At 33.7% G+C, this 26,897-nt stretch overlaps 1 protein-coding gene across 2 annotated transcripts; it reads left to right on the top strand.

Annotated features, from left to right (window-relative positions):
• The first annotated feature begins 15,367 nt into the window (after positions 1-15,367).
• LOC126724973 (uncharacterized) lies at positions 15,368-26,754 on the top strand. 2 transcript variants are annotated; one of them, XM_050429429.1, is made up of 9 exons: positions 15,368-15,677; positions 16,200-16,362; positions 17,863-18,037; positions 18,557-18,615; positions 20,483-21,310; positions 24,500-24,637; positions 25,425-25,715; positions 25,855-25,911; positions 26,425-26,754. In XM_050429429.1, the coding sequence occupies exons 2-9, from the start codon at positions 16,234-16,236 to the stop codon at positions 26,584-26,586; spliced, it is 1,839 nt and encodes a 612-aa protein (XP_050285386.1). In that variant the 5' UTR covers positions 15,368-15,677; positions 16,200-16,233; the 3' UTR covers positions 26,587-26,754. The 2 variants fall into 2 exon arrangements, with proteins under 2 accessions (XP_050285386.1, XP_050285387.1); XM_050429430.1 differs by having other exon boundaries at positions 16,244-16,362.
• Positions 26,755-26,897: the final 143 nt, after the last annotated feature.

Below are 26,897 nucleotides of genomic sequence, written 5' to 3' on the forward strand. Positions count from 1 at the left end.
TTTATTATGCATGTTTCTTTAAAAAAAAGAAAAGAAACAATGCTAAGTTGGCTTGAATTAGGACATTGATTCTAGCACACTCCTTAGTTTTTACATTGTCCTTACATACCACTTATTTTAAATTTTAAATTTGGACATCTAGCATGAAAGCATAGATATTGTGTGTATAAAGTGTACATCATCAAGTGTGTGAGAACATGTTCACTATAAGCAAACCAAGTTTGATTATTAGTTTATACATTCTATAAAACCTTAAAAACATTATGTTGTCATATACAAGGAATTAACTGAAAACCCCCAATTTTTTAAAAAAAGAAAAAAAAATGAAAAATGAAAAAGAAAATACTTTATGTTTTAATGCTAGAGGGACTTTAAAGAACCAAATATGTACCTATAATGGATTTTAGTGCTAACTAGTTGCGAACCCCGTGCGTTGCGGGTGATAATATTCTTAGGTGGTCTTATTAAATATATTTTTTGTAGTTTGGACTAATTTAATAAATAATAATGTATTTCATAATCATATTTTCAGTTATTATAAAGACAAGCTCAAATGTAATATATATAATTTTTGTCATACCAAAATGAAAACAATAAAATTTTTCTCTAGAATTCAAAAAGTAGAAAAAACACTACTTTTTAATAAAAATTAATTATAAAATTTTGTGTATCATTAAAAAGTATATAAAATTTGAAAATTATTTTTTTAGTTTTAAACAAACTTTTTCAAATGTCCATATTAATTTATTTGGTGCCCTCATCATTTGCTGACCATTTAGGTACATGGAATGCGTGGTGGCTAATGAAAACACTATAATATTGATTAAGGCATAGCTAGGTTGGTGAATAAGAATTATGCAGTACAAATCAATTCAAATTAAGACATCAAAATAATGATACATTTTATGGGGTAGAACATTAAACATAAGTTACAATGATAATATATATTCAATACAATAAGATTTGGCCTTTATAGTAAAAGATATATGAAAGGCTTCAATTCACTAAAAAAAACAATGAAAAAAAAATTGCTAAAAACTTAAGACTAAAGGATAAAGAAGCTATGTAAACATCCAATCAAACTCACAAACATGAAGATATATTTCTGTACCTATATATTTGTCTTATCTATAACAATTTGGGGCTTTGGGCAGGTTATTAAACATCAGTTACAATTGAAATATATATTCAATACTATAGGATTTCGGTTTTGTTATAGAGGGTATATGAAAGGCTTCTATTTAGTAAATAAACAATGAAAAATAATTGCTAATAACTTAAGCAATCACTAATCCATAAAACAAACAAAACACTATAAATTACAATCCTAGACCATGGGACACAGCCATTAAACAAATGGCTCCCTTGAAGGCCCCGGGTCCTGACGGAATGCCGCCTCTTTTTTACCAAACTTTTTGGCAACATATTGGTCCAGAGGTGTCAGAAGCTGTCCTTTCTTGCCTAAATTCGGGTAATCTTCTAAAATCCATTAATCATACTTTCATTACTCTTATTCCAAAAGTGAGTAATCCTGAAAGTGTTTCAGAGTTTAGACCCATCAGTTTGTGCAATGTGCTATATAAGATCATCAGTAAAGTTATTGCAAATCGACTTAAACCTTTGCTAAATTCTATAGTCTCTGAAGCCCAAAGTGCTTTCATAGCCGATAGACTTATTACTGATAATATTTTAATTGCCTTTGAGTCATTGCACTATATGAAAAATCTCAGTTCAGGTAAGGAGGGTTTTATGGCCTTGAAGCTCGATATGAGTAAGGCTTATGACAGAGTGGAGTGGAGTTTCCTTGAAAAAATAATGTTGAAGATGGGATTCCAAGATTCCTGGGTGGCTTTGATCATGCAATGTGTATCTACTGTGACCTATTTCGTTCTCGTAAATGGTGAACCAAAAGGATTTATTCGACCTTCTAGGGGTTTGAGGCAAGGTGACCCCCTGTCCCCTTTTCTCTTCTTGTTTTGTGCGGAAGGGCTAAATGCACTTCTCAACAAAGCAGCTGATAATGGGGACATTAGGGGCTTATCTCTATGCCGACAGGGCCCGATGATTACTCACCTCTTTTTTGCAGATGATTGCCTACTATTTTGCAGGGCTAACAGAATTGAATGTCAAAAAATTCAACAATTACTTGATTGGTATGAGGTTGCTTCTGGCCAAGTGGTGAACAAGACTAAAACCACTCTCTTCTTTAGTCGTAACACACCGGAGGAGGTTCAACGAGACATTCAAGTCTTGCTAGGGGTGCCGGCTATCAAACACTATGAAAAATATCTTGGTTTGCCATCCTTTGTGGGGAGACAGAAAAAAGCTTGTTTCAATCAAATTAAAGAGCGGATTTGGGCCAAAATGCAAGGATGGAAGGAGAAGCTACTTTCTCAAGCCGGGAAGGAAGTCATGATCAAGGCGGTGATCCAATCTATTCCCACATACTCAATGAGTGTTTTTCGACTATCCTTGGGTTTAATTAAAGATATAGAGGCGATGATCCGTAAGTTTTGGTGGGGCAACCAAGATAATAAAAGGAGAATGCAGTGGGTGAAGTGGGGTACTCTTTGTTCTCCAAAGTCTTTGGGAGGAATGGGGTTTCGGGATCTCAGACAGTTTAATGATGCACTCCTCGGTAAACAAGTATGGAGACTCTTTCATGAGAAAGGCACGCTGCTGTACAAGGTGTTTAAACCAAAATACTTCCCATCAAGTACCATTCTGGAAGCAGATTTCAATCAACGAAGCTCTTTTGCATGGAAAAGTATTTTACTAGCAAGAGAGGTTATTTGCAAGGGTGCACGATGGAGAGTCGGAGATGGGTCATCCATAAACATTTGGAATCATCGGTGGCTGAATTGTCCAGGGAGTGGCAAGATTGTGTCTCCCAATATTAATCCATCTTTGTCCTCAGTGAAGAATCTATTTTTTCCTGGCACTAAAGTTTGGAACAAGGAGCTTATTGAGCAATCTTTCTTACCTTGGGAAGCTGAGAGGATTCAAAGCATTCCGGTCAGTCACTTTCCAATGGAGGATTTGCTTATTTGGCCACTCACCAAGGATGGGAACTACTCGGTTAAGAGCGCTTACCAGCTGTTATCCTCAGAAATCAGAGCTACTCTGCCTAGCTCATCTGAAACAGAGAATGGCAAGCATTTTTGGAATGGAATATGGAAGTTACAGGTGCCTAACAAAGTGAAGCATTTTGTGTGGAGAGCTTCAAGGGAGTCTTTGCCTACCAAGCTGAATTTGTTCTCACGGCATGTCTTACCTGATCAGATCTGCAACCTCTGTAAAGATCATCCTGAAGATTCCATTCACTGTTTATGGCTGTGTGATGGAGCCAAAAGTATTTGGCTATCGGACCCAACATTTAGTTCCCTACGATCAAAAATTTTCAGAGGTTTTGGTGATCTTGTCGCTGTTGTGTTGGAAAATACAAGCCCAAATTTTGCTGCTCTGTTTTCAATGATTGCATGGTGCATTTGGGTTAGACGTAATAAATTGAGAGAGAAGCTACCGGTGTGGGCTGTCGGGGAAACGACGAGACGAGCTCGGGAGTTGTTGCAGGAGTATTGGGACGTTTAGGATAGGCCATCCCGGACCTCTGCTCAACGCCCAAGGCAGAAATGGTCGCCGTCGGAGTTAGGAGTTTATAAACTTAATTTCGACGGCGCCATCTTTGAAGGTTCAGCGAGAGCGGGGTTGGGGGTGGTAGTGAGGGATGTTGAAGGTATGATCATTGCTGCACTAAGCCAGAACATCAAACTTCCTAGCTCAGTAGACTTGGTCGAAGCCTTAGCCGCTCGGAGAGCTATCTTATTTGCCCAGGAGCTCTGTCTTGGTCAAGTGATGGTGGAGGGTGATTCATTGAGGGCCATTACAGCTATTAATAACCCACAAAAGAATAGGACACAGTGGGGTCATGTTGTTGAAGATATTAAAAAAGCCAGCTCTTGGTTCCAAACATGTAGTTTCGGTCATATCTATAGGGAGGGGAATAGTTTAGCCCATTCTCTAGCAAAAAGAGCAGTTTTAGCTGCTGATTTAGATGTGTGGTTAGAAGATCTACTACAGGATTTAATTGATGTATTTCAGTCTGATTTATCTTAATAAAATTGACTTACCTATTCCTCAAAAAAAAATTACAATCCTAGACAACTTCAAAATTACAAACCAAAAACATCATACAACTACTCTCTACACAATCACAAAATGAGCATACAACATGAATTACCTACAGAATTATTGCTTGAAATATTCTCCAAAACATTTCAAACGTGATGTGATCAAGCCAAATATCCAATTTATAATCAAACTTAAAATTTTTAATAAGGTTTTGAAGTAACGCAATATAAATGTCACTATTCCCAAGAAAAAGTGTTGGTTATAGCTTTATATATAATGATTGTAACTCTTTTTTCTTAATTAAAAAAAAAAAAAAACTAAGAGTACAAAGGGGAAAAAAGTAGAGAAATTTTTTTTGAAAAAAGAAGAAGTACTGTGTTAATATTGTCATAATCTATTCTAACATGTGAAAATTGAATAGATAAATAAATAACTTTAAAATCTCAAAGAATACACTAATGAAATAATTACTCAAGCATCTAAAAATGCTTAAAATAATTACTCAAGCATCTAAAAACATCATCTAATAAAGACATAACAATTTGGTGCTAATTTGTTAAACAAAATATTTACAAACAATGAAATGAAACTGTACAATGACCATCTTCTTTAATTGCACTAACTGTTCTTCATCATATTATCCATACTATCTTACTGTTTTCCAAATAAACTAACCCCTGACAACAACACAAATTATGGACATATTATAATATGATTTTCCCCAAATATGGTCCAACAACATTAAAAGTATTTAGTGTTGTAAATAAAATGATAAAAAATAGTTGCATCTAGGAAAGTATATGAATTAGTCAATAATAAGACAATGAGGGTACAAACCTCATAAAAAAAAAAAAAAAAATTGAGAGAGAGAGAGAGAGAGAGAGAGATAACCTTTTTGTATGGGAAAAAATATGCATAAAATGGGGGAAAGTGACAAATTAATTGTAAGAGGATGAGAATAAGAACAACCTAAATAAAGGAAGATAAAGGGGCAAAATTATATGCAAAATTAAAACCGTTTAAGAGGAATATGTATAGACAATACTTAGTTATAACATTAAAATTAAAGTAGATGAATATGTAAAGTTAAAACCTCCTATGATGAATTTTAAAGCCAATATATTTATATATTTATTATTGTCAAAAAAATTAAAGATAAAAAATAAATATGAAAAAAATAATGATGTGGCGATGACATGGATGATGAGGTGACTTAACAGGAGTGTAGCAAAAATAAATGCTACGCTTCAAATTTTAGATATATTGGGGGGATGAGGATACAAAAACAAGTAAATAGGCAGTCAAGGTTATTTCGAAGGAGCTAAAATTCGAAAATTGATCTTGGGCGGTGATCTCACGATTTGAAAGGAGATTGGGGTAACATACTTGATGAAGATTCTGAGGACATACTTCGAACCTCAGAAGGACGAACACTAGTTATATGAAGGGCACAAAGCTAAACCACTAGAAAGGAAAGAAAACTGACTTGGCATGGAATACAAGAAAAATGAAGAAAGAATGGTATAGAATCCATCCCCTCTACATTAAATACAAGACAACCACTTCTCTAACCGCATTAATAAGGAAGTGACCATGGATGATGACGTGGCTTAATAGGAGCGTAGCAAGAATAAATGCTACATTTTAGCTTTTAGATATTGTGGGGGAACGAGGATACAAAAACAGGTAAACAGGAAGTCAAGGTTATTTTCGATGAGCTAAAATCTGAAAATTGATCTTGGGCAGTGATCTCATGATTTGAAGGGAGATTGGGGTAACATACTTGATGAAGATTCCGAGGACATACTTCAGACCTCGGAAGGATGAACACTAGTTATATGAAGGGCACAAAGCTAAACCGCCACAACGGAAAGAAAACTGACTTGGCAAGGAATACGAGAAGAATGATGAAAGAAGGGTATAGAAGCCATCCCCTCTGCATTAAATACAAAACAACCACTTCTCTAGCCACATTAATGAGGAAGTGACCATGAACTATGGTGGCACAGCTAAGATTTTAGTGTAAAGCTTGCTGATATGTTCCGGATGGGACAAGAATTCTAGGAGTGCGATCCTAGCCCTCCAAGTGTAGGATCCAGATGTATTAAAGCTAGATATATAAACCAAGAAAAAGATCTAGATTATGGGGACAGAAAAAAGTGTGCGAAAAAGAAAGAAAGAGAGTTCATCCATTTTGTAACCTCTTCCTCGAAATAGACCCGAGGACAAACACTTGTGTTTTTTCTTTATTCAACTTTCAAACTGAACATCAATGAAATAAATACCATTTCTCGTTCAATTCTAGGGCATAAGCCTTCTTAATCTTTGTATTGGATATCATAAAACAGACTTGACTTCCCATCTCTAAAGAAATTAATTGTGATAGCAAATAGTAAAATCATCATCTAAGACATAAAGTTGATTTTTCGCTTTTTGCCTCCCACAGATATAATATATAGATATAGATGTTTGACAAATACATTTTATATAATGTAAAAATAATTAAACTTTGTCCATCTTAATTTTGTGAGGCCTTTTTAGCGTTTCCTACTCATAGTTTGAAAAATATCATTGAACCCACCTAAAGTTGGCTTAGTTATGCAGCCATTTTCACCTCATTTCTTTCATCGATAAAAACTAAAAACTAAAAATAAAAATAAAGCAAACAAGATCTAAAAGGGTATTTATAAAAAAAAATTGAAGAAACTGCTTATGAATTGGGCCAGGAAAACTCAAAGATAACCCAACTAGTGCAAGCCTCATTTGGATTTCTTCTTTTATAGACAAAGTTTTTTGGTTCGTAACATAGAGACCACACCTTACTAATTACATATATGAGCTACTTTACCTGGTGATAAGACTTACGACCGTGTTGATCTTCCCTTAAACTTTAATGAGAAAATAGCTTGAATAACTTTTTATTAAATAATAAGTCTCTCTAGACTTATTATTTAACAAAAGGTTATTAAATAAAAAGTCTAAAGACTTATTCTCAAAAAAAAAAAAAAAGTCTAAAGACAAAATTTTTCACAATTGTTTCATAACTGTTGAGGTGGCATGTTGTGATTGATACTAATGAAAGTGTTCACTACTGGACTTGTGTGAAAATGATGTTGCTTTATTCACAACTTGACACTTCAGCAGTAAAAATAATACTACTCCAATTTTTCTCAATATGTATCTTTTCTATATACATTTAAATACCAAGAAAGAAAAGTTCATGAATAGATTGCACTATCTTACAAAATTTGGTATCTGTTTCCCTGCCATATATGCTAACTTCCTACAATCAGCTAGAACATCATGAGGAACTGATAAAATTACAACTCTAATGTTGTTGTGCTGTACATTGTGACGAATATCCTCCAAAATTTTCCCCATCTACCATGGCTAGTGTTCTTTGTTTTGCCAATGCTTGGGGCATGGTGGTTAATAATTCCCTAGACCAAGCACCACTCAATTCCATAGGGATCCCTTTAGGAGTGAGATTGCCACCCTCATCCCTTTTCTTATATCGATCTTTATGGTAAAAGGTGAGAATTATGCATTTAGTCATAATAGAATGCACCAAACAAAGACCTATAGGTCAATTTGTAGAAAGGCAAGCTTCCACACTTTGATGATCTTATGCAAGACCATTGACCCACAGGATTCCTAGATGATCTAATCTTCAATGTAGTTATAAACCTATTCAATTTAACTCCAAGGAGGGATGAAGGGACCACTCACCATACTTAGGTAGGTAAACATAGAAATCATGGAATTTAGGGCTAACAGTTGCCCACAAGAATGATACCATTGTATCACTGACAACTAAAAGCCCAAAATTACTACTTATTTATTTATTTTGGCCTAGTGTAGATAAAAAGTTGTACCCAGTGCATAAGACTCCCCCATTTTTGTAGGGTCTATGAGAGATGATTAGTAAACAACCTTACTCTCAATTAGAGGAGGAAGTATACCCTATTTCGGGTATATGTTTCTTCCCGCTCACAGCTGAGTGGGTCCTACAATTGGGACCCACTTAACTGTAAGTGAGAGGAAATATATACCCGAACAGGGTGTATTTTCTTCAATTGGAGAGTCCAATTTTGGAACTTAAACTCATGACACATCACTTGGGTAAAAGCTGTGGGACTCACTCAGCAGTGAGTAGGAGGAAGTATACAACTGAAACAATGTGTATTTTCTCCAATTGGAGAGTCCAACTTTGGAACTTAAACTCATGAGTGACACATCACTTGGGCAAAAGCGCTTGTCATTGCACTTAGGTCCAACCTATTATCCACTATACCAAATGTCTATAAAAATGTTAACAACTCCAAGTTATCTACAAAACTTAATAGCATAAGAATAATGAGTAAATTATGGGGAATATTTGTTAATGAATAATGATTGTAACTATGTGAAGACATCATTAGATCTTATTTGATTTTTATAAATTAACTAAATAAATTACATTGAGAAACTAATTACTCGTTTGAGAATTAAGCAGTGCTGCCACAACCATATGGAAATGAAGCTTCATAACAAGGTTCAGCCAGAGTAAGAGTGCTCCATCAAGAATGTAGATATGGTACTTCTCCCGAAACTGTGTTAGTTTTCAGAGCTTGGTCAACCCCTGATTGTAGTCAGTCATCTAATTTTCGATATCTTTCCAAGTCTTGTTTAACTTATTTCAACCGTGGTTCCTATGTATCTATTTGGGAATAGCTTATCCTGGGGTATAACTAGAAATATTTGGTTGGGGAGCTGAGGTAACACTATCATATTGATTTGCAATTCAAGAAAAATATAAAGTATGACATACATACATACATACATGTCTTCTTGGATTAGTTTTAGAAAAAAAAGAAAAAAAAAACATTAAATCTAACAAAAACTAGAATACATTTACAAGAAATAATATTCATAGAAATTATATATAACAAATTCACTATAAGCAACCATAAAATAAATAGCAATTAAATTCAACCAAATTAAACTACTATGGTCAACAATAAATTCAAAATCAATTTTATACCTCTCAACTAAATAGAAATTGAACTAGAGAAGAAGATCATAAATCATATGATAAATAAATAGGAATCAAACTAAAAGATCAATAAGAAAGAAGAATAATTTTATACTTCTCAATATTTTCTTAGCTTTAAATAAGAAAACTCCTTGTTAAGGAAGGGAGAGAAGCTAATTAAAATGTGATTATGTGAGAGCATCATAAGGAAGAATTAATGAAGAGAAATTGAAGAGAGAGCAACAAGTGATGAGGAGAGTTTTTTGGGTGGCTATAAACTAGAAGGGGATATTGTAATAGTTTTGGGAAATTGCAAAACTTAAGTATAATACTTTAAGTGTAGTAGATTGGGCTTCCCAATTAAATTCATACACTATTTTTTCATGACCAATAAAATACGAACAACATTATCATTTTTAAGGGAAATTAAATTAAATTCAATAAAGTTTTTTCAAAATAAAAAGTTAGAAATTTTTTTTGAGTAGCTGGAAACAAAGGAATTACTTCTATCCATCTAATATTATCCTCATTGCCTACGTAGCATAAGAAGCTAATAGCCTGGCCACCCTATTAACAAACTTAACAAGGGACTATACTAAAACTCCAAGACTTGCACATGGATAGGAGAGTGTGGACTTCATCAACAAGATGCCCATTAACTCAAAAATTATCTCAAATTTGCTGCCTAGCACTAGTTCCTACTAATAGTCTAATATTGTCAATAAAAAAATAAAAATAAAAATAAAAAGTCTAATACTGTACCCTCACAGTCTCTAATCTCTAATGATAATTCCCACACCAGTATAACATAGGTCCTTGAATAGTTATGGGATATGGTCTCACTCAAGAAAAAAAGTGTGGGATATGGCTGACATGTTTTAGAGGAGGAAAGGAAAAGTCAAAAGGATGAAAAGTAGAGATTTGGGGTGGGGAATTTTTAGGGCTGACGTACTGGAGGAGGGGCCTTGTTTGTGGCTCTCTCTCTCTCTCCATGACACCATGTAGGTTTTTTTTACCTTGATATTCTTGAACATGTCATTTAGAATCAATCTGTGTAAAATATATACACCAATTTTTATACTTGTTTGATTAATATTGGTTGACGATGTGGATTGGATGAATTGCTAGACATTGTAATTATTGTATTAATACATGTGATACATATATATGTGATTGGTCAAATAACTATTTTTTTTTTTAGAGTTTTAACCTATGGCGTCAGCTCCTGATGAACACTCTTTATCATCAGACTAAGATACCAATCAGTTTTTGGTGTAGGTAGAGATTAAACTCCAAATCTCTTATACAACCATCAGAGACTTTATCAATTAAGCTAATTGGAACCCACGATTAGATAACTAATTGATTGTGAATTCATGAATATTCACCTAATCATTTGTGGTGAGTGAATCCAAGATTTATTATTGAGTATATAGTAGTAATTGGTGACATTTCTGTCTGGCATACATGTGAAACCTATTTAACTAAGGCATGTTTGGTAGACTGTAATAGGCGCTGTAATGTAATAGTTATTCCTATGGTTTAGTTATTATTTAGTTTGGTTATATTTTTATTACAAGGAATAGTCATTCCTTATGAATAACTATTCTTCAAAATGAGGAATAACTATTCTTCTTTAAAATGTTGTATTAGCTATTCCTTAAAAAGTGCAATAATTTCAAAACTTAATATATTTCCAAACAAACAAACTTTCCATATACATCTAACAATTATAAAAATAAAAAATCATATAAAATAACACATATCTCTCTTAAATTTAAAACTAACAATTTTTAAGGAGATATAATTGTATGAGTAAGATATTTCCTAAAATAAATATTAAGTTTCATTCTAATATTATATCTCACAACCAAACTAATGAATATGTTTAATTATTACATTACAACACATTTTATTCCTCGTAATAAAAATTACAATTCCTGTCGTAATCCTCATTCAGTGTACCAAATGTACCCCTATTATCTCAAAGATATCAAATCATGACTATAGATATTAATCGGGGCATGATGTTGCTTTAGGAAAGTTTTTATTTTTATTTTTTATTTTAACAACTCTAGGAAAGATAACTATATAAACATTGAAGGAAATTTCTTTATCGGCATCAATGAAGATTATTGATAATTAATTTGATATAGATGTTGTCATTTTATTTTAGTTCAATATTGAGCATGCTGATTAACTTTACAGCTATATATAACATCTGTAAAAACCAAATTCATATTTAGTTTTTCAATTTATATTGTTTCCATTAATTAGTATTCATATTTAATTTTTCAATTTATGTTGTTTCCATTAACTAGTTTACACAATATATATATGTTATACATGCTTTGAAGTACATTCCGTTTGTTTCGATGGAAGACATTGTGTAAAGATAGTTTTCCGTGTTTTCCAATGTTTGGTAGTATTAGAAAAAATGAGTAAAAAAAAAAAAATTATCTTTGGTTAACATAAAAAGTATGACTTAATTTTAGAGATTGTTTTCCAAATTTTTTTTTTTTTGGGAAAACTACTCTATCTCATATCAAGCTAAATAAAGAAAGTTATGAGATTATTTTTCAACTTATTTAAGGTTACTACTAAACATTAAAAAAAAAAAAAATGAGATAGTTTTATAGAAAATACTTTTTAAAAAATGCCTCATTTTTTAGAAATCATTATTGCCGAAACAAAGCGCATACCAAATACCGGAAAATGTTTTCATGGTCATTTTAAAGGTCACTACCAACAAGATACTTGTAAATAAGATAGTTTTCCTGAAAATGTTTTTTTTTTTTAGAGAATGTTATAATTGCTGAATAATAAAAAGATGAAAATACTATATTGGTCCCTACATTTTGGGGTTATAGTCAATTTGGTTCCTACATTTTGGTAGCAATTAATTTAGTTCCAATTATTTTCCATTTGCAACCAATTTAGTCCCTACTGTTAACTACTAATGAAAAATACTTATGAGGCAAATAGTGTGCACAGTTGGCATACATGTGGCTAAAAAAAATCCACATTAGACAAATAAAATAAAAAATTTGAAAGGATGAATTAAAAAAATTCCCAGAAAATTTTCTTGCAGTTTCTTAGTGACCAAACACAACTTAAAACACAAAAATCAAACTAAACAATCACCCATCACAAACTAAAAGATCCTACAATAGCTCCAAATTAAAATCAGCTCCACTATGAACCCAACCACCATAATTCAACCATCAAAAATCAACCTAAAATAAGATCGTATTAGATGAGATTAGTGAGCTTGGCATTGTAGTTGGATCGGCGATGTGTGAGGTGGAGATCTTCTAGTGGACTTGTGATGGCGCAGGTTTAGGCTAGGTTTTTATTGAAGTGCCATGGTAAACAGGTTGCAACCTACACACTCAGGACAACTATCATCAAATACTAAGCACTCAAACCTTCCACAGTCTCACAACACAACCACATCAATTTTCATTTGCATGTAGCTTCCTCTTGTCCAGGTCATAGATTGAGTTTTTGCTTGAAATCATGTTTATCACCTTGGTTGAAACAGGTTTCTTGCGTGTGACTTCCGATGGGCTCTTATGAGTTTAGTATGAACTGTGTTATGGGTTATTGATTTGGTGAACGATGTTGTGGGTCAAAATTGATTTGTTCTTCTCCGGTTATTTTTTGAGGTTTAATTTATGTGTTTGGTTGCCAAGAAAGTCCAAGAATGAAAAATTAAAATTATTTCACTATTCAACTTATTTTTACTACTATTTATGGGTCTTACTGCACTTTTTGGTACTATTTATGGGCCTCACTGTACTATTTCAACTAACTTTTATCTTTATCTACAATATTTTCAATAATAATTTTTTAGTTTTAGCAAAATAAGCGGTATCCAAACACACCCTTAACTTGTCAAAATGTGGATGTTCATCACGCGCTTGAGAAAAATATGACACTATTACACTTCAACATTTTACCAACTTGACACTTAACTTGTGGTTTAGAAATTAGCATTCTGCCCACAAAATGGTTTAGAAAAAATCATGTGCTTACCCATTTAGTAGTTTCAATATTTATTGTTTCCATAATAATTAATGGCAAAATAAAACCAATGTGAGTGAACCTTTACTTTCAAAACTATGATTAAAAATAGAGTTATTATTTTATTTTATGTTTCAATAATATCTGCTTTTAATAATTGTCTTTTTATCATTTGACCAAGACATCAATTGATTTTTGGTATAAGTGAGGATATAATATAACTTCAGATCTCTTATTCAACAATAAGAGTCTTTACTAGGTTTTTTTTTTGGTGAGGGGGAGTCTTTACTAGTTAAACTAATTGAAACTCACAATTAAAGTTATTATTGGATACACGTAGAGCATGATGACGTAATGTTCCTTCTTCACACATGTATTCTAATAATTTTCCTCTTAAATAAAACTCATTCTCATAACATAGGCGAGTTCTCCTAATTTTCAAATATCGAATTGCCATTTTACTCTCATTTATTAGTGTTTTTATTATTTATTTAACCTTATTTATATTTTAAACAACATAGCATTTATATTTTTCAAGGTAAAGGGTATAAAGAGATGATATCTTAAGGTTAAACCACAAATTTCTTTGGCTTCCTGATTGGCACCTATGTCCATTCCCTAGTCTTTGTATTGCAATTTAAACCAGCCTCTCTTCCCATAAAATATTGAGGCCCCGTCTGGTAGCAGTGTTTAAATATTATTGTTTAGTTTTTAGTGTTGTGAAAATATGTGTTTAAGTGTTATAAAAATACGTGTTAGAAGTGTTATTATTGTTTAAACACTGAAAACTGTTATTTAAAAATAGGTACCGAATAGCCCCTGTACCCCCCTCCCCCAAATTTCATCAAATCACAACTAGAGACTTAGAAGTTTCCACAAAAACTTCCATAACGAAAGAAACACAGGCACAAGTAATTTTTAGGTATTTTTGAAGTACGGAGAATGATACTCCATCATTTTCCATTCTTGGTACGGTTTACTTATTAAATTCATGATATAGTCCACCATGAATGTAAGAAGATAAATTATCATTTCTCCATATTCGTACCTAAAAATTTTCCCAATAATGACCCTTTTTGCATTGACATGTGTCATGTCTATATCCTTATCTAGTGCATTGGTTTACGGTAAGAGATACAAAACAAGTCAAATTTGACATTATTCATATAATCATATTTAAAAAGCTAGGGAAAATTATCTAATAAAACAATTGTACGCAATTACGGATTACCTTCTCTTATAATATCTGACCAAAAAAAAAAAAAAAAATGTAAGTTGTTTATCCAACATTCCTGTACGCTGGATATATGGAACTCGATTAACACATTACCATTTTAAAACATGTCACTTTTTTATTTTTACTTTTTTATAAACACATTACCAAAAATCTCATAAGGCCCACCGCCCACATTAAATAGAGATTTATTATTATTATTATTTAATAATAATATTATTAAATCTCATAAGGCCCACCGCCCACGTATATGTTGGTCTAATAATTATTTTTAGTCCCTATCTTTTCCCCTAAAGAAGTACTATATCAATGATATTTCACAACACTTTCCATAACAAATTATAGGTAAAAAGTTATTATAGGTTATAATTTGAATTCATAACTTAAATTATTTTTTTGCCCACCTATAACAACTAATAACAACCTAACACCTAGAATTTTTTATGAAAATGTTGCGGACATAACATTTCTCTTTATCTTAATATGATTAGACTTTTTTTTAGAAACAATACAATTAAACTAATACTTGTTAAAGTCACAATTTCAGTTATAATAGATTTACACGCAGTGTATAGACACTACTTATATGTGAGTTCTAGTTAATTCAACTGAGAAAAGAGATTTGAAATTTGATCTTCACCTACACAAAAAATTAATTGGTGTCTTGATTAGATGATAAAAAACACAATCATCAAAGCGAAAATCATAGGTTGAAACTCTATAAAATAAAATAAAAAACACTACCCCTATAATTAACCTTAATTTTTTTTTTAAACAAGAAATATATATGGACTATGGTCCCTTTATCAGATACATGTAAAACTATAAACCTAAGCCAAACCCAAATATGCATTATCCCAAAACCAAAACCACCCGGACTCCACTCCTATCTCTCAAATCCAGCTCATACTACGTTTGGATTACGAACCGTATGATAATAGTAATGGTAAACACAGCGTGCTGCAAAAGCAACTAAAGCCAAAGCCCAGAAACAAAACACAACTCACAAAAAACACAAACGCAAACACACTCTCACTCTCTCTCTCTCTAAAAAGCAAAAATACTTTTATTTATATTTATATTTTTATTCCCACAATTCTTTTACTTAGACTATAAGTTTCTCTCTCTCTCTCTCTGTATTTGCCAACTCGGTTTCACAACTCAGCCTCAGACCCTTTTGCCAACTCATTTGGAATCGGTGGGTTTCACTCCCTAGTTGCAAGGACTGAGTCAACTCGGTCACCAAAGTCACCTGGGTCATCTAATCCTATGGTGAGGGCCTCCATAAATTGAAATACCCATTAATTTTTTCTTTGTTTTAGTCTCATTTCTTATTCAATTAAGCTTCAAATTGCAATCTTTTAATAGTAAATTTTGGTCTTTTGTACTATTGCATTGAAATTTGCGGTGTTTGAAGCACGCTTGTGTTTGTTTTAGTTGTTAATTTTGGGAAATTTTGAGTTTTTGCAATGTGGGTATGAGTTTTTGAGTGTGTAACTTTTAAAAAATTGGGAATTGTTAATGTATTTTTTGGTACTGTGGACTGATAATTAGTGGTATATAAAGCAAACAAATTTGGTTTTAGTGTGAATTATAGTTATTAGAATCATGGGTTTTGTTTTTGGTATGAATATGCAATTGAGATACTATTTTTGTTTTTGTTTGTTACTGTTATTTGTATTTATGCTTGAGTTGCATGTGATGGATGGAGTTTTAATTTTGAAAAGAAAATAAAAAATTTCACTTTGAATTATTTATTTATTTTTGTTTGTTTTATCTGTTTTGGGTGTTCAGTTTGTGTATTTGAGTTGCATGTGGTGGATTTTCCATGGAAACAGTGGTTGGAGTTGAGGGAAATGATGAAGGAAAGGTTGAGGAAACTGGGGTTGAGAAGAGTAGCTCTGCCCTTTCTTCACCAAAGCAGATTGCTGACCCAGTTGTCTACAAACTTGTCCGGGTATACTTCTTATATATATATATACACACACACACACACACACACACATGTGTGTGTCTTGTTGCTGTTATTATTTCTATTTATGGATAAATTGAGAGGGGAAACTGATTTTTCCTGTTGGGGATGAAAAACGTTGAATTGGGGTTTCTTGAGATGTAAATGCAAAAGAACACCTTTTTGTTTATTAGTTTATATGAGAAATTAATGTTAAATGTTAAAGGATTCTTCTTATGTGATATCCTGCTAAATGCATGTAGAAGCAGCTTATTAGGCAAACAATGTTATGCTTTTCAGCTGGTAGCATAGTCTTTAATGTTATTGGTGTGAAGAAGAAATAATCATAAAATCCAAAGTAGATATATCAGTGAAGGAAGGTGAGATAGATAACCAATGTACTTGGTTGGCTGCAGTTCCTCAAGAGCACTGTCATTCCATTCAGTCCAAACACTTGGGAGTTGATTTCCAAGCTAGTGGGCTTTTCCATCTTCAACACCTACCCGTCCAGAAAGACATCTTTTTGAACACTGTACTAGGCATTACCTGAGAGTACCCAATAAGGACAAAACTAAAGATCAGAGCTCTTTAAATGCAATTGTTCCCTGCATGTTATCCTAAGCACAGTTTTTTCCATTTCTTTTGCTTTGACCACTAATGTGTTGCATTGAAGTGAAAGTTTTGATATGTGCATCTGCTTTTCACAAAAATTTGGGTTTCTCCGCATGTTTCGGAATTTCTCTGTTCAAACTTAAAAACATAAAAGTTCTGGCACTGGTCCCCATTACTTGTAGAGAGATTTAGCCATGCCACTATACACTTCCATCTCAAAATGGAATCGACTGAAGGATGCTACTTGTATCTTTCTCTCTGTTCCTGTCAGTTTGAGGATAAAGAGAGCAATCATTTTCAACAGCCTGTTGTGATTTTTATGCAAATTGCATGTGGGACTGTGCAGTTATTTTACAAGTAGAAAGGGTTGTGGGCACACATGAGAGAGAGAGAGAGAGAGAGAGAGAGAGAGAGAGAGAGAGAGAGAGAGAGTTACCATTTAGCTTTCTCTTCTCTCCTCCTTGTACAGACAGCCAACACACATCACATCCAAAGAAAGTTAGGCTCAAATCTCTGCACTCCTTATCCTTTTCTTCACTCTCTATAGCCTTAAAGTAAATGTGGATGAACTATATTGAACGCATTACTTGTTTGTCTTTGTAATTAGTGGTGAAGCAATTTAAGTCATAATGATTTTGCTTTCATAAAGGACCTATCAAAGACAGAAAATGAGAGTTTTGATAAGTATTAAAATTCATTGATAGAAGAAACATAAAAGGTGTGCAACCATACTACACAAGTAGTATGTTAAAAAATAGGATATCCAACTTCCAATTTTGGGCTGGTAGCACATTTAAAAAGAAAAAATATTATATGTTAATCTTATTTATGTGGAGTATTTTTTTCATCTCATTTTGCATTTAAATATGTTCTTGTGTCTTATCTGATATTCAGGTTGAAGGAGATGGGAGATTAGTGCCTGCCACAGATGATGAATTAATGGAGGTTGAGGATTTTCTTGAAGATGACAAGACTGAAATGCATGATGTTGCTGACAGTGGGCAGACTGTAGGGCACATATCTGACGAAGGGGCATCCTCTGAGAAGACTCAATTAGAGAGCACAGAAGGTTAGCTTATGTTACCATTACTACTACTTCTTCTTCCTCTGTTTTATTATTACCTCTTTGAACAACAATTTAAAGCAGATGGATACAAATTGTGTACTTTGCATACCGTTGGGATAGGGAATTCTGTATCTTAATGACTAGGCTGGAACATTCTGGATTTTATATTTCTGAAATTGGTTTTCTTTTATGAAATTAAATATTTTGTACAGATGCATTATATATTGATTACTATTGACCATGAGGTTGGATTCCAATTTGGCGGTAGCTAGAGGAACTAGGTTTTGGGTACACCTCATCTTTTGTTTTGTTTTTTTTTTTTTTTTTTTAACTGTAATTTAGATGTTGTGTAAATATATATATCTGCTGGGTCGCTTTCCAAACTTACTGGAAGTCCAGTACCACTAAAGGTCTATCCTTTTCAGCAACTTAGTACCACTAATTCATGTGGAAACTTATGCTTTTCATCTTAGTTTCTGGTTCCATCTGGATTTTAGTATCTGAATGAGCAATATGTGCCAGGTTTGTTAAAGTTGGAGAACTCAGAAGCTGATGCTGGTAAATTAAATGCACGGCATGAGGTATTGGTTTGCCTTTTTAAATATTTTGCTCTTTTGGTATGTAGATTCCTTCTATGTTTCAGGACTGAATGGATACTTGAATATATATAATGCTTGTATGACTGTTTCCATAACCAGTTGTTATGAATGTTATAGCATTAATGTTGCTACACCATTACATACCTTTTTGTATTTTTTGATTTGTAATTTTGATACTGTAATGTAGGAAAAATAGCAATGGTTGAAGTAACTTATTCTCAACTTTTTGTTAAATCACTAGTGTATGATTGGGATAGCTCATTGGCTTCTTTGGCTTAAAAATAAGCTGTATAAAAGTATGGATATACGTAGAAAAAAGTAAGGCTTTAAGAAGCTGTACATAAGCTGGCTTTAAAAAAAAAAGCCAGCTTATAAGCTTAATCAAAACTCTGTTACTTTATATTGCAGTGCACACTTTTTACCTGCATTTGTTGCAACTTTATCATTATAATTAGAGCCAATTTCATTTTCTAGATTGCACTGTTTGAAAGATTATGTCTATTTCTGAATATCTAATATTATAAATTTATTGTTGAGAAGTTTTGTGGAAACTATGGAGGCTGTTATGAAGATTTCCTTTATTAGCCAACTTCGAGACTTAGAGAGTTGTCGAATGTAATGGGTCTTAGTGATGGTAGTACTCTTATAGAGTTTAGTGGTTCCCTTTCATTTTTTTTTTCTTTTGATAAATGATTCCCCTTCTTTGCTTGTAATATTTGATTTTTTTTTTCTCCCAGCTTCCTTAGGTGCTCTCACACATGAGGTAGCTTTTCTGCAATAAATTACGTTGCTTATAAAATAATATAAAAATGTTTGTGTTATATAACTGAAAAGATCAGTTTCTAATTAACCTTCCACCAATGTATGGAGGCTATGCATTTTTATTTTGGTGAAAAACAATGCCTTTCTTTTCATGAAAAACTTATTTTATATATATATATATATATATAAATATATATATATATAAAATAAAAGCTCTAGCGCAGACTTTATCCTTCATGCCAGTGTTCATGCTTAACATGTAAAGACTGAATTTCTGTTCCATAAATTGATTTAGAAATGGGCAATTAAAACTGTCCAACTCTTTGCTAGTATAACACATCATACTTGAGTTTATGTGATGTTATTTTGTTTATTTGGATCAACATATAACTTCAACCTGTAGCTAAATGTGGTTACATTAATTAGAATGGAAATAATTAAACTTGGATGTTGGACTTGTGGATATATCTAGATTATTTCTAAGTACTGCACCAACAGATAGACAAAGGCCAATGAGCTCTAGCTCAAACAGCGCCTCTTCCTACCATAAGATAAGGTGGACTGTGGAGTGTATGGCAGTGGAAAATTTATAATTTTTTAGAGCTTTGTAGATAGGCATACTTGGATTAGCAAAGATACGGTGCAGTCTGTGCATGATTTTAGCACCAAAAGGGGGGAAAGAAAGGGTAACTGGATTAAATTACAGTACCCTTTACAATTTATATCTATTTTGCGAGCTATGGACTTTTTTTTTCTTTATTCTCTATCAGATTCCTACTCTGAGTGGTTTATTTGTTTATCCATACGTATATGCTTCCTTGTGTTGAATTATGTGTTTCTATGTGTGCAAGTGTGTGATTTTGGGAGGTGTGGTAATTAATTTCCTTGGATCCTTCTTGGCCATAAATATATCTTGTAATTCATTGAGGTGGTGTTGCCAAAGGTCAAATGCGAAGGAAGGCTCTGTTTAGGATCTCATGAACATTCTTCTGCTTGTAAATTGCAATTGTACACTGCTAATGTTAGGATTAGCATGATAAATTATTTTTGCATTGATGAGAAGCTTCAATGTTAAATTCCCTTGCAGGAAATCATTCCCTCATCAGCGCCAAGTTTGAATGACAACAATATCAATCAATCTGGAACCACTGTGGAGTGCCCTAAGCCTCTAGAGAAAACGATAGAAAATGTATCATCAACTTCTGCTATCCCTACTAGTTCTAGCTCAAAGCCTGATTTTTCCAAGTTAAATGGTGAAATTTGCTTGGATAAACTATCAATTAGAGAGCTCCATGAAGTATTTAAGGCAACATTTGGGCGAGAGACTACTGTCAAAGACAAGCAGTGGCTTAAAAGGAGGATTGCCATGGGATTGACTAATTCTTGTGATGTATCAACCACAACTTTTACGATTAAAGATAATAAGCTAGTGACGAAAGGCGAAGAAGAATTCAATAAGAATGTGGATGGTTCCTTCACCCAGGATCCAGAAGTTGGAGCAACAGATGTTAACAGCAAAGGTTCACCAGCTAGTCATGGTAGCCAAATGGAAGATCATCAAACTGCTTCAGGCAAAAAATTGAGAAGCCATAGTTTAGAACTTGATAGTGGAAGTGAGCATCTTCACATAGAACAGGGTGCTGCCAAAAGAATTCGGAAGCCCACCCGGCGATATATTGAAGAATTATCCGAAGTAGAATCTAAAGATTATAGCCAAAGGTTGATTACTTCACCTAAGAATGCTGTACCTGGACAGACGTCTCCAAAATCTTCTGTCAGGCCTGTTAGAAATGTCCCTTCAGAAGGGAGAATTGTTGTAACCAGGTTGGACTCTCTTGGAGGATCTGGTGTTCAGGTTCCTTATGTTTCTCGGGTCCGAAGAAGCCGGCCAAGGAAAAACGTCATGGCTCTTATGGTATGTGACACCTTTTATACCTGAGCAATATGAATGGGGCTTGGTAATCTGATTTTTTTTTTTAGTTTTGGATTTCTGTTTCTTAAGCAAATGATATATTTCTAATTTCTTTCACACCCCAGTGGCTGCCAGGCATTGGTTTGCTATGTGTACACATTCCACATGCAAGTTTTTATGATTGTTTTGGATTTTTTTTGGGGGTTGTGGGGGAATAAGAGCGGGTTGGCATTCTAGCATATTCATATTATCCTTTCTATTTTTTGTGGTTATCGTTGCTGTCATCATCATTTCCCAACAAGCTTGATCTCAATCGCACTTTCTTCCTTGAGAGTGCAATGTGGAGGGTGAGATCGTAGGTTTAAGACCCACTGGGTTTGTGTGTAACTTATCATCATTGATGTCAAATACATGCTTGCAATATATTCTTATCTCCCCTCTCTCTATCTGCCTCTCTCCCAAATCTTCTTTCACTTTTTGTCATTTGTTTTCTTTTTTTATTCTTCTTCTTTTCAATATTGGTTCTCATGATCTATACCTTTGAAACTGCCATTTTTCTTTGGTTTGTTGTGCTGTCTGATCTACAATTTATTCAACTTTTTTTTTTTTTTTTGATAAGCAATTTGTCCCACTTAAATATTTAGGAAGTGTTGTTAAAACACGTGTTTATAGTACTCATAATGCCAAAAATGTGTTTGGTACAATGTTCCAAACAACATGTTTCAATGTGTGAAAAAACCTAGTTGTGTGTTTGGTATTTGTGTGTTTTAATTAACAAAAAGCTGCCAACCCAGTTAACATTATTATTTTTTAATTGGAGGAGAGAGAGTCCAGATATTGCCATTTCCAACTTCTCCCCTTTCATTCACTTTACCAAATTGTTCTCTGCAGCTCCGAAATTCTCCTCATAATTTTGTCCACCCCAAACCCTTGCAACTCATTCTCATCGCCGGCAACCCAGTTGAAGAAAACCTTGTCTGGCCTTCTTGTTCTGTCGGAGCTCCCACCCATGAGCCGCAGTCCAAGACCCAGGCCCAAGAACTGCCACTGCTCGCCACCTAAACACTGATGGTTGTGTGACGCTGCTGTTGTGCAAGGGGGACAGCAGCAGGGGCTGGGGTTTGCAGAATTTACTTGGCGTGAAGGATGGAGATGGTAGAGAGAGTAAAGAGGGCTCAGAGGGTAGGGCTGACATGGCGAGGGAGAGAGAGTTAATAGAGGTGTAGTCTAATCAAAGTGGGACCCACGCATTTCTAATTATTACGAAAATGACACTGAACAACAGTTTTTGCATCTTGAAAACTGGTATGAGGAGCTTTCTAAAATCAGTGTTTAAACACCATATTTTGAGTAATATAACTCAAACACTCTTAAAAAAAACTTGTCTACCAAACATGTTTTTTTGGGAACAATAGTTTTCAGTGTTTAAACACTGAAAAATGTTGTTAAAAATCTAATACCAAACGGCTTGATTCATGAATTAAAATCTATGTATTCTGACCCTTGCATGTGTTGACTTCAGTGTCTTCTCTTTGAAGCAGTTCGTCTGATATCTTGATTAAGGGGAATTGTTCTTTAATAATTGCTTTCCAATTGCAAGCATCCTCTCATGCATTCAATTCTCATGGAGGATGATATGTATGTATGTGTGTGTATATATATATATATATATATTTCTATGATGAATATTTCTGTCCATATCGCAGCTAAGTTAAAAAAAAAAAAAAAAAAAAAAAAAAAAAAAAAAAAAAAAAAAAAAAAATCCTTTAGGTTCTGTAATGACACTGTACCACTTTATGCATGATGCCATTAATGTGAAAAAACAAATATGAGGAAGCTTTTGTTCAAGAAATGGGAGTAAAAGAATAGTGGGACTGATTCATTTTGCATGGCGGGAAAGTGAAGATCTTAATACACAATAGAAGCCAACACAAGTTAGAATGAGAAACTAGCTTGGATGCTAACCATAGCTCTGTATTATTATCCAACTGAGGTATCCACATGGGACACTTCAAGATGGGGAACTCATTAATTCCATCTAAATATGCTTAAGACATAATTTAGGAGAACTGTGTCAGAATCAATAATCATACAAGTGCATTGTCGTACTGAGAATAATGTTGAATAAGTTCATTGGTTATTGGAAGCCAAAGAGACAAGGATATGGCTTCAGTTTCATGGCCAGTGCATTAGCAGGCTTAATATAACATTTTGCTACCATGATCCCTGCTGATGGAAGAACACTGGTCTGACATTTCCTGATTGATTACTTACCAGAATTCTGTTTGAGGAAACCTAATGAGAAACTCTCTAATAGGTTTGCTGGATGCAACTTTAGGATACATTTTTCACTAGTATGCACAGTTGTATTTAAAGTTATATCATTAGTCGATGAAACTGTAGTTGAAAGTGTCATGAAAGAATGTGGCAAACATTTTGAAGCATTTTTTTTAAGGAAAATATCTGGGATATATTTTGTTGTATGAACTGGTGGAATTTGCTCAAGATTTTCCTTGTTAGGTATCATCTGTTTATTTGCATTTTTTTTTTTTTTTTTGATAAGTCTTTTGCTTATGTGTTTTGAACTAATTGTATGAACATATTTGAATTCTGTGATTATTAAACCATGAGCTGTTGGAGGAATTCAGCAATAAGTAAGGATTTTGACTTATCTTATCACCAAAAAAAAGGAAAAAAAAAAAATCAGTGCAGAAAGATTTTGGGTTCTGTTTAGTAAGAAGCTATACCTCTGCCTTGATTAACAAACAAGCCTTGATTAAATAACACTTGGCTTTGTTTAATAAGTCTTGTAAATAATTTGTAATTGAAACATAATTGATTAAGAAACTTACCGAAATCAATGATTGGTATATCCTTGTGTGGGTAAATGACACTTACCAATAACAAACAACTACTATATGAAACTCATGGACTATGAAAAAGAATCGGACAAGCTCCGGGGTTGTGTGTATTGTAGTTGGGTACTTGCCTTAGGAAATTCAAATGTGTAGGATTTTGATACAGTCATGCTAAAATTAAAGACGGATTAGATTTTGCAATAAGTTGGATAGAAAATTAATGGTATGCAATTATAATTAACCCAATATGGTTTTTCTAAGTTTGATTTTATTTTGTTTTACTGAAATTGTTATACCACACAAGAACTGATGTGGTTCAATTGTCAACTGGTAGAAATTCAATCCAAGTAGCATGGGCATGGCAGCTAAACTAGTAAAGAAGGCCCTTGGTGTACATAATTCTCAAACAGATGATAACAAGAGGGACAAAGTTTTGAAAAAGAGATCTTCTGCAGAACAGATTCAGCAGCCGGTAAGACCAAATTTCGGTGCATCACTTGACAATTTGTATTAGTTATTGGCGTTTTTGTCTGGCAGAAAAACTGTTGTATACTATTTTAGCAGCAAATCTATTGGTTTGTAGTTTGTTTTCCATGTCCCCTCTCTAAATACTTTACTTTAAAAAATTTTGGGTGTAGTATTCCTTTTTGTCAAGGGCTAAAACTCCTAAAATTTAAGAAACTCTGATGGCTATAATATTTTCTTATTTGGAGTTTGCAAATATTCTGGCTAGTCTATGTTCTTCTGCCTCTCATGTTGAAGCCGAAGTACAGGATGCATATTTTGATTGAGTGTGATCCTGTCACCTGGATTGTATTACAGTCCTATTCCATGATGCTTGTTTTTGGGCAAGTTAAAACTTAAAACGTTATGGCATTAGTCCCCATGGATAACAAGATAAAGAAGCTGACATGGTTTGTTTTAGTTTCTTTGTAGACTATCAGCTGCTGCATTAAGAGAGAGAGAGAGAGAGAGAGAGAGAGAGAGAAGAGAGAGAGAGAGGGAGAAGAGAGGGGGGGGGGGGGGGGGGAGGAGGGGCTATACCTAGTGTTTGTTAAAGGATTTCATAGGTGCAGGAGACGAAAAGAGATAGTTACAATTATATCATTTAAGCTGTGTGCATTCTTTTAAGATGGTTACTTTTCTGGATCTGATATGCTGTTTCTCTTGAGCAGTGGAGTGCTGTATAATCTCTTGTATTTAAAATTTAATTGCTTTTTAATTTTATAGGTAACTGTTAAGTTCTTTTTCCTATGTAGTTTTTTTCTGAAGTAGATAAAGATAGGCAGCGGTCAGTAATGGGCAGATTTGAACGGGGAGAAAATTTGGGGCTGACACAGGCAGATTCGTCTGGGGATAATTCAGATGATAACGTGGTAACTGTTCCCACAGCAAAAGGTGGAATGAGAAGGAAACATCATCGAGCTTGGACTCTTGTTGAGGTTATGAAATTGGTTGAGGGTGTATCCAAGTGTGGAGCTGGGAGGTGGTCTGAGATCAAACGACTGGCTTTTTCATCCTATTCATACCGCACATCTGTTGATCTTAAGGTACAAAATCTCTCTTAATCTTTATTTCCTAAATTTACAGTTAACTCATTTGAAATTGTTATCTTGATATGAAAGGCAAGTTTTTGGATGATAGTCTTTCCAAATATCCTTTAAATTGACAATAGAATTAATTGTGTAGGACAAGTGGAGGAACCTACTAAAAGCTAGCTTTGCCCAGACTCCTCCAGATGATGGGGTAAGCTTTCACACTTCCAAGTTTCAACATTCTTTAATTTGGGTAGCTTGTGGAGGAGGGTGGCAGTTCAACCTGATGCCCTCTTCCAATGCATGCAAGTTTTAAACTCTTAAGGTTAGCTTTTATGTAAACTTGGTGTAATGCCATCGTCACATGTCCTCTCTTAATTTCAAATTAATGCTTTTTACCAAGGAAGAAAAACCAAAATTTTAATGGGTTCCACAATCACTATATATTGGTTTTACTCACTTAGTCTTGTGTTACAGTATGTGCTTGAATGAGCCTTGGCACTGCAATTACTGACATTTTCTCACAACTTACTTTATTGAAAGGGAAAAAAAAAAATGTATATTACCGTTGTTTAAAATGTAATCAGGATGTCTCAGTTGAAGTTCTGGAGGCATTACAACTTTTCAAAAAAGGAAAAAGGTTATGGAGCCATTAGGGTTTATTTTTAAATTCTTGTGGCTAGCTTTTAGCTTATGTTGTTTCTCTTTCTGTGATCAATGATAGTTGAACTCCCGGAAGCCTACTTCAATGCCCATCCCCGAATCAATTCTGCTAAGAGTAAGAGAGCTTGCTGAGATGAATGCACAGGTTCCTACAAGTATCAGCTCAACCAAACCAATAATGGGTAGTAGAAATTTGCACGAAACAAGATCTGGGTACTTGTAACATTGTAAATAATACCATTTGAGCTGTCTAAAATGAAAATAAAGTTACTAATCTGTATGCATAAAGCGCCTCCATGATATCCAGTTTTATGATGCTTTTGTACGGATGTTGGTGATAGGCATAAAGGAAGTTTATGAAAGATTTACTCTTGCTATGAAAGCATTCTTATTTCTGTTTTTGAACCATAATTAGTGGATTGATTGATGAAGGTAGGACCTGTTATTGCATATAGTGGTCACTTCATTGAGGTAAGCTTGTTTGAAATTTTGCTTCAACTGGGGAAGTAATGTTATCTAAGATGATATTTATAT

This window comes from Quercus robur, chromosome 5, assembly GCF_932294415.1.
Source record: "Quercus robur chromosome 5, dhQueRobu3.1, whole genome shotgun sequence".
Taxonomy (NCBI): Eukaryota; Viridiplantae; Streptophyta; class Magnoliopsida; order Fagales; family Fagaceae; genus Quercus; species Quercus robur.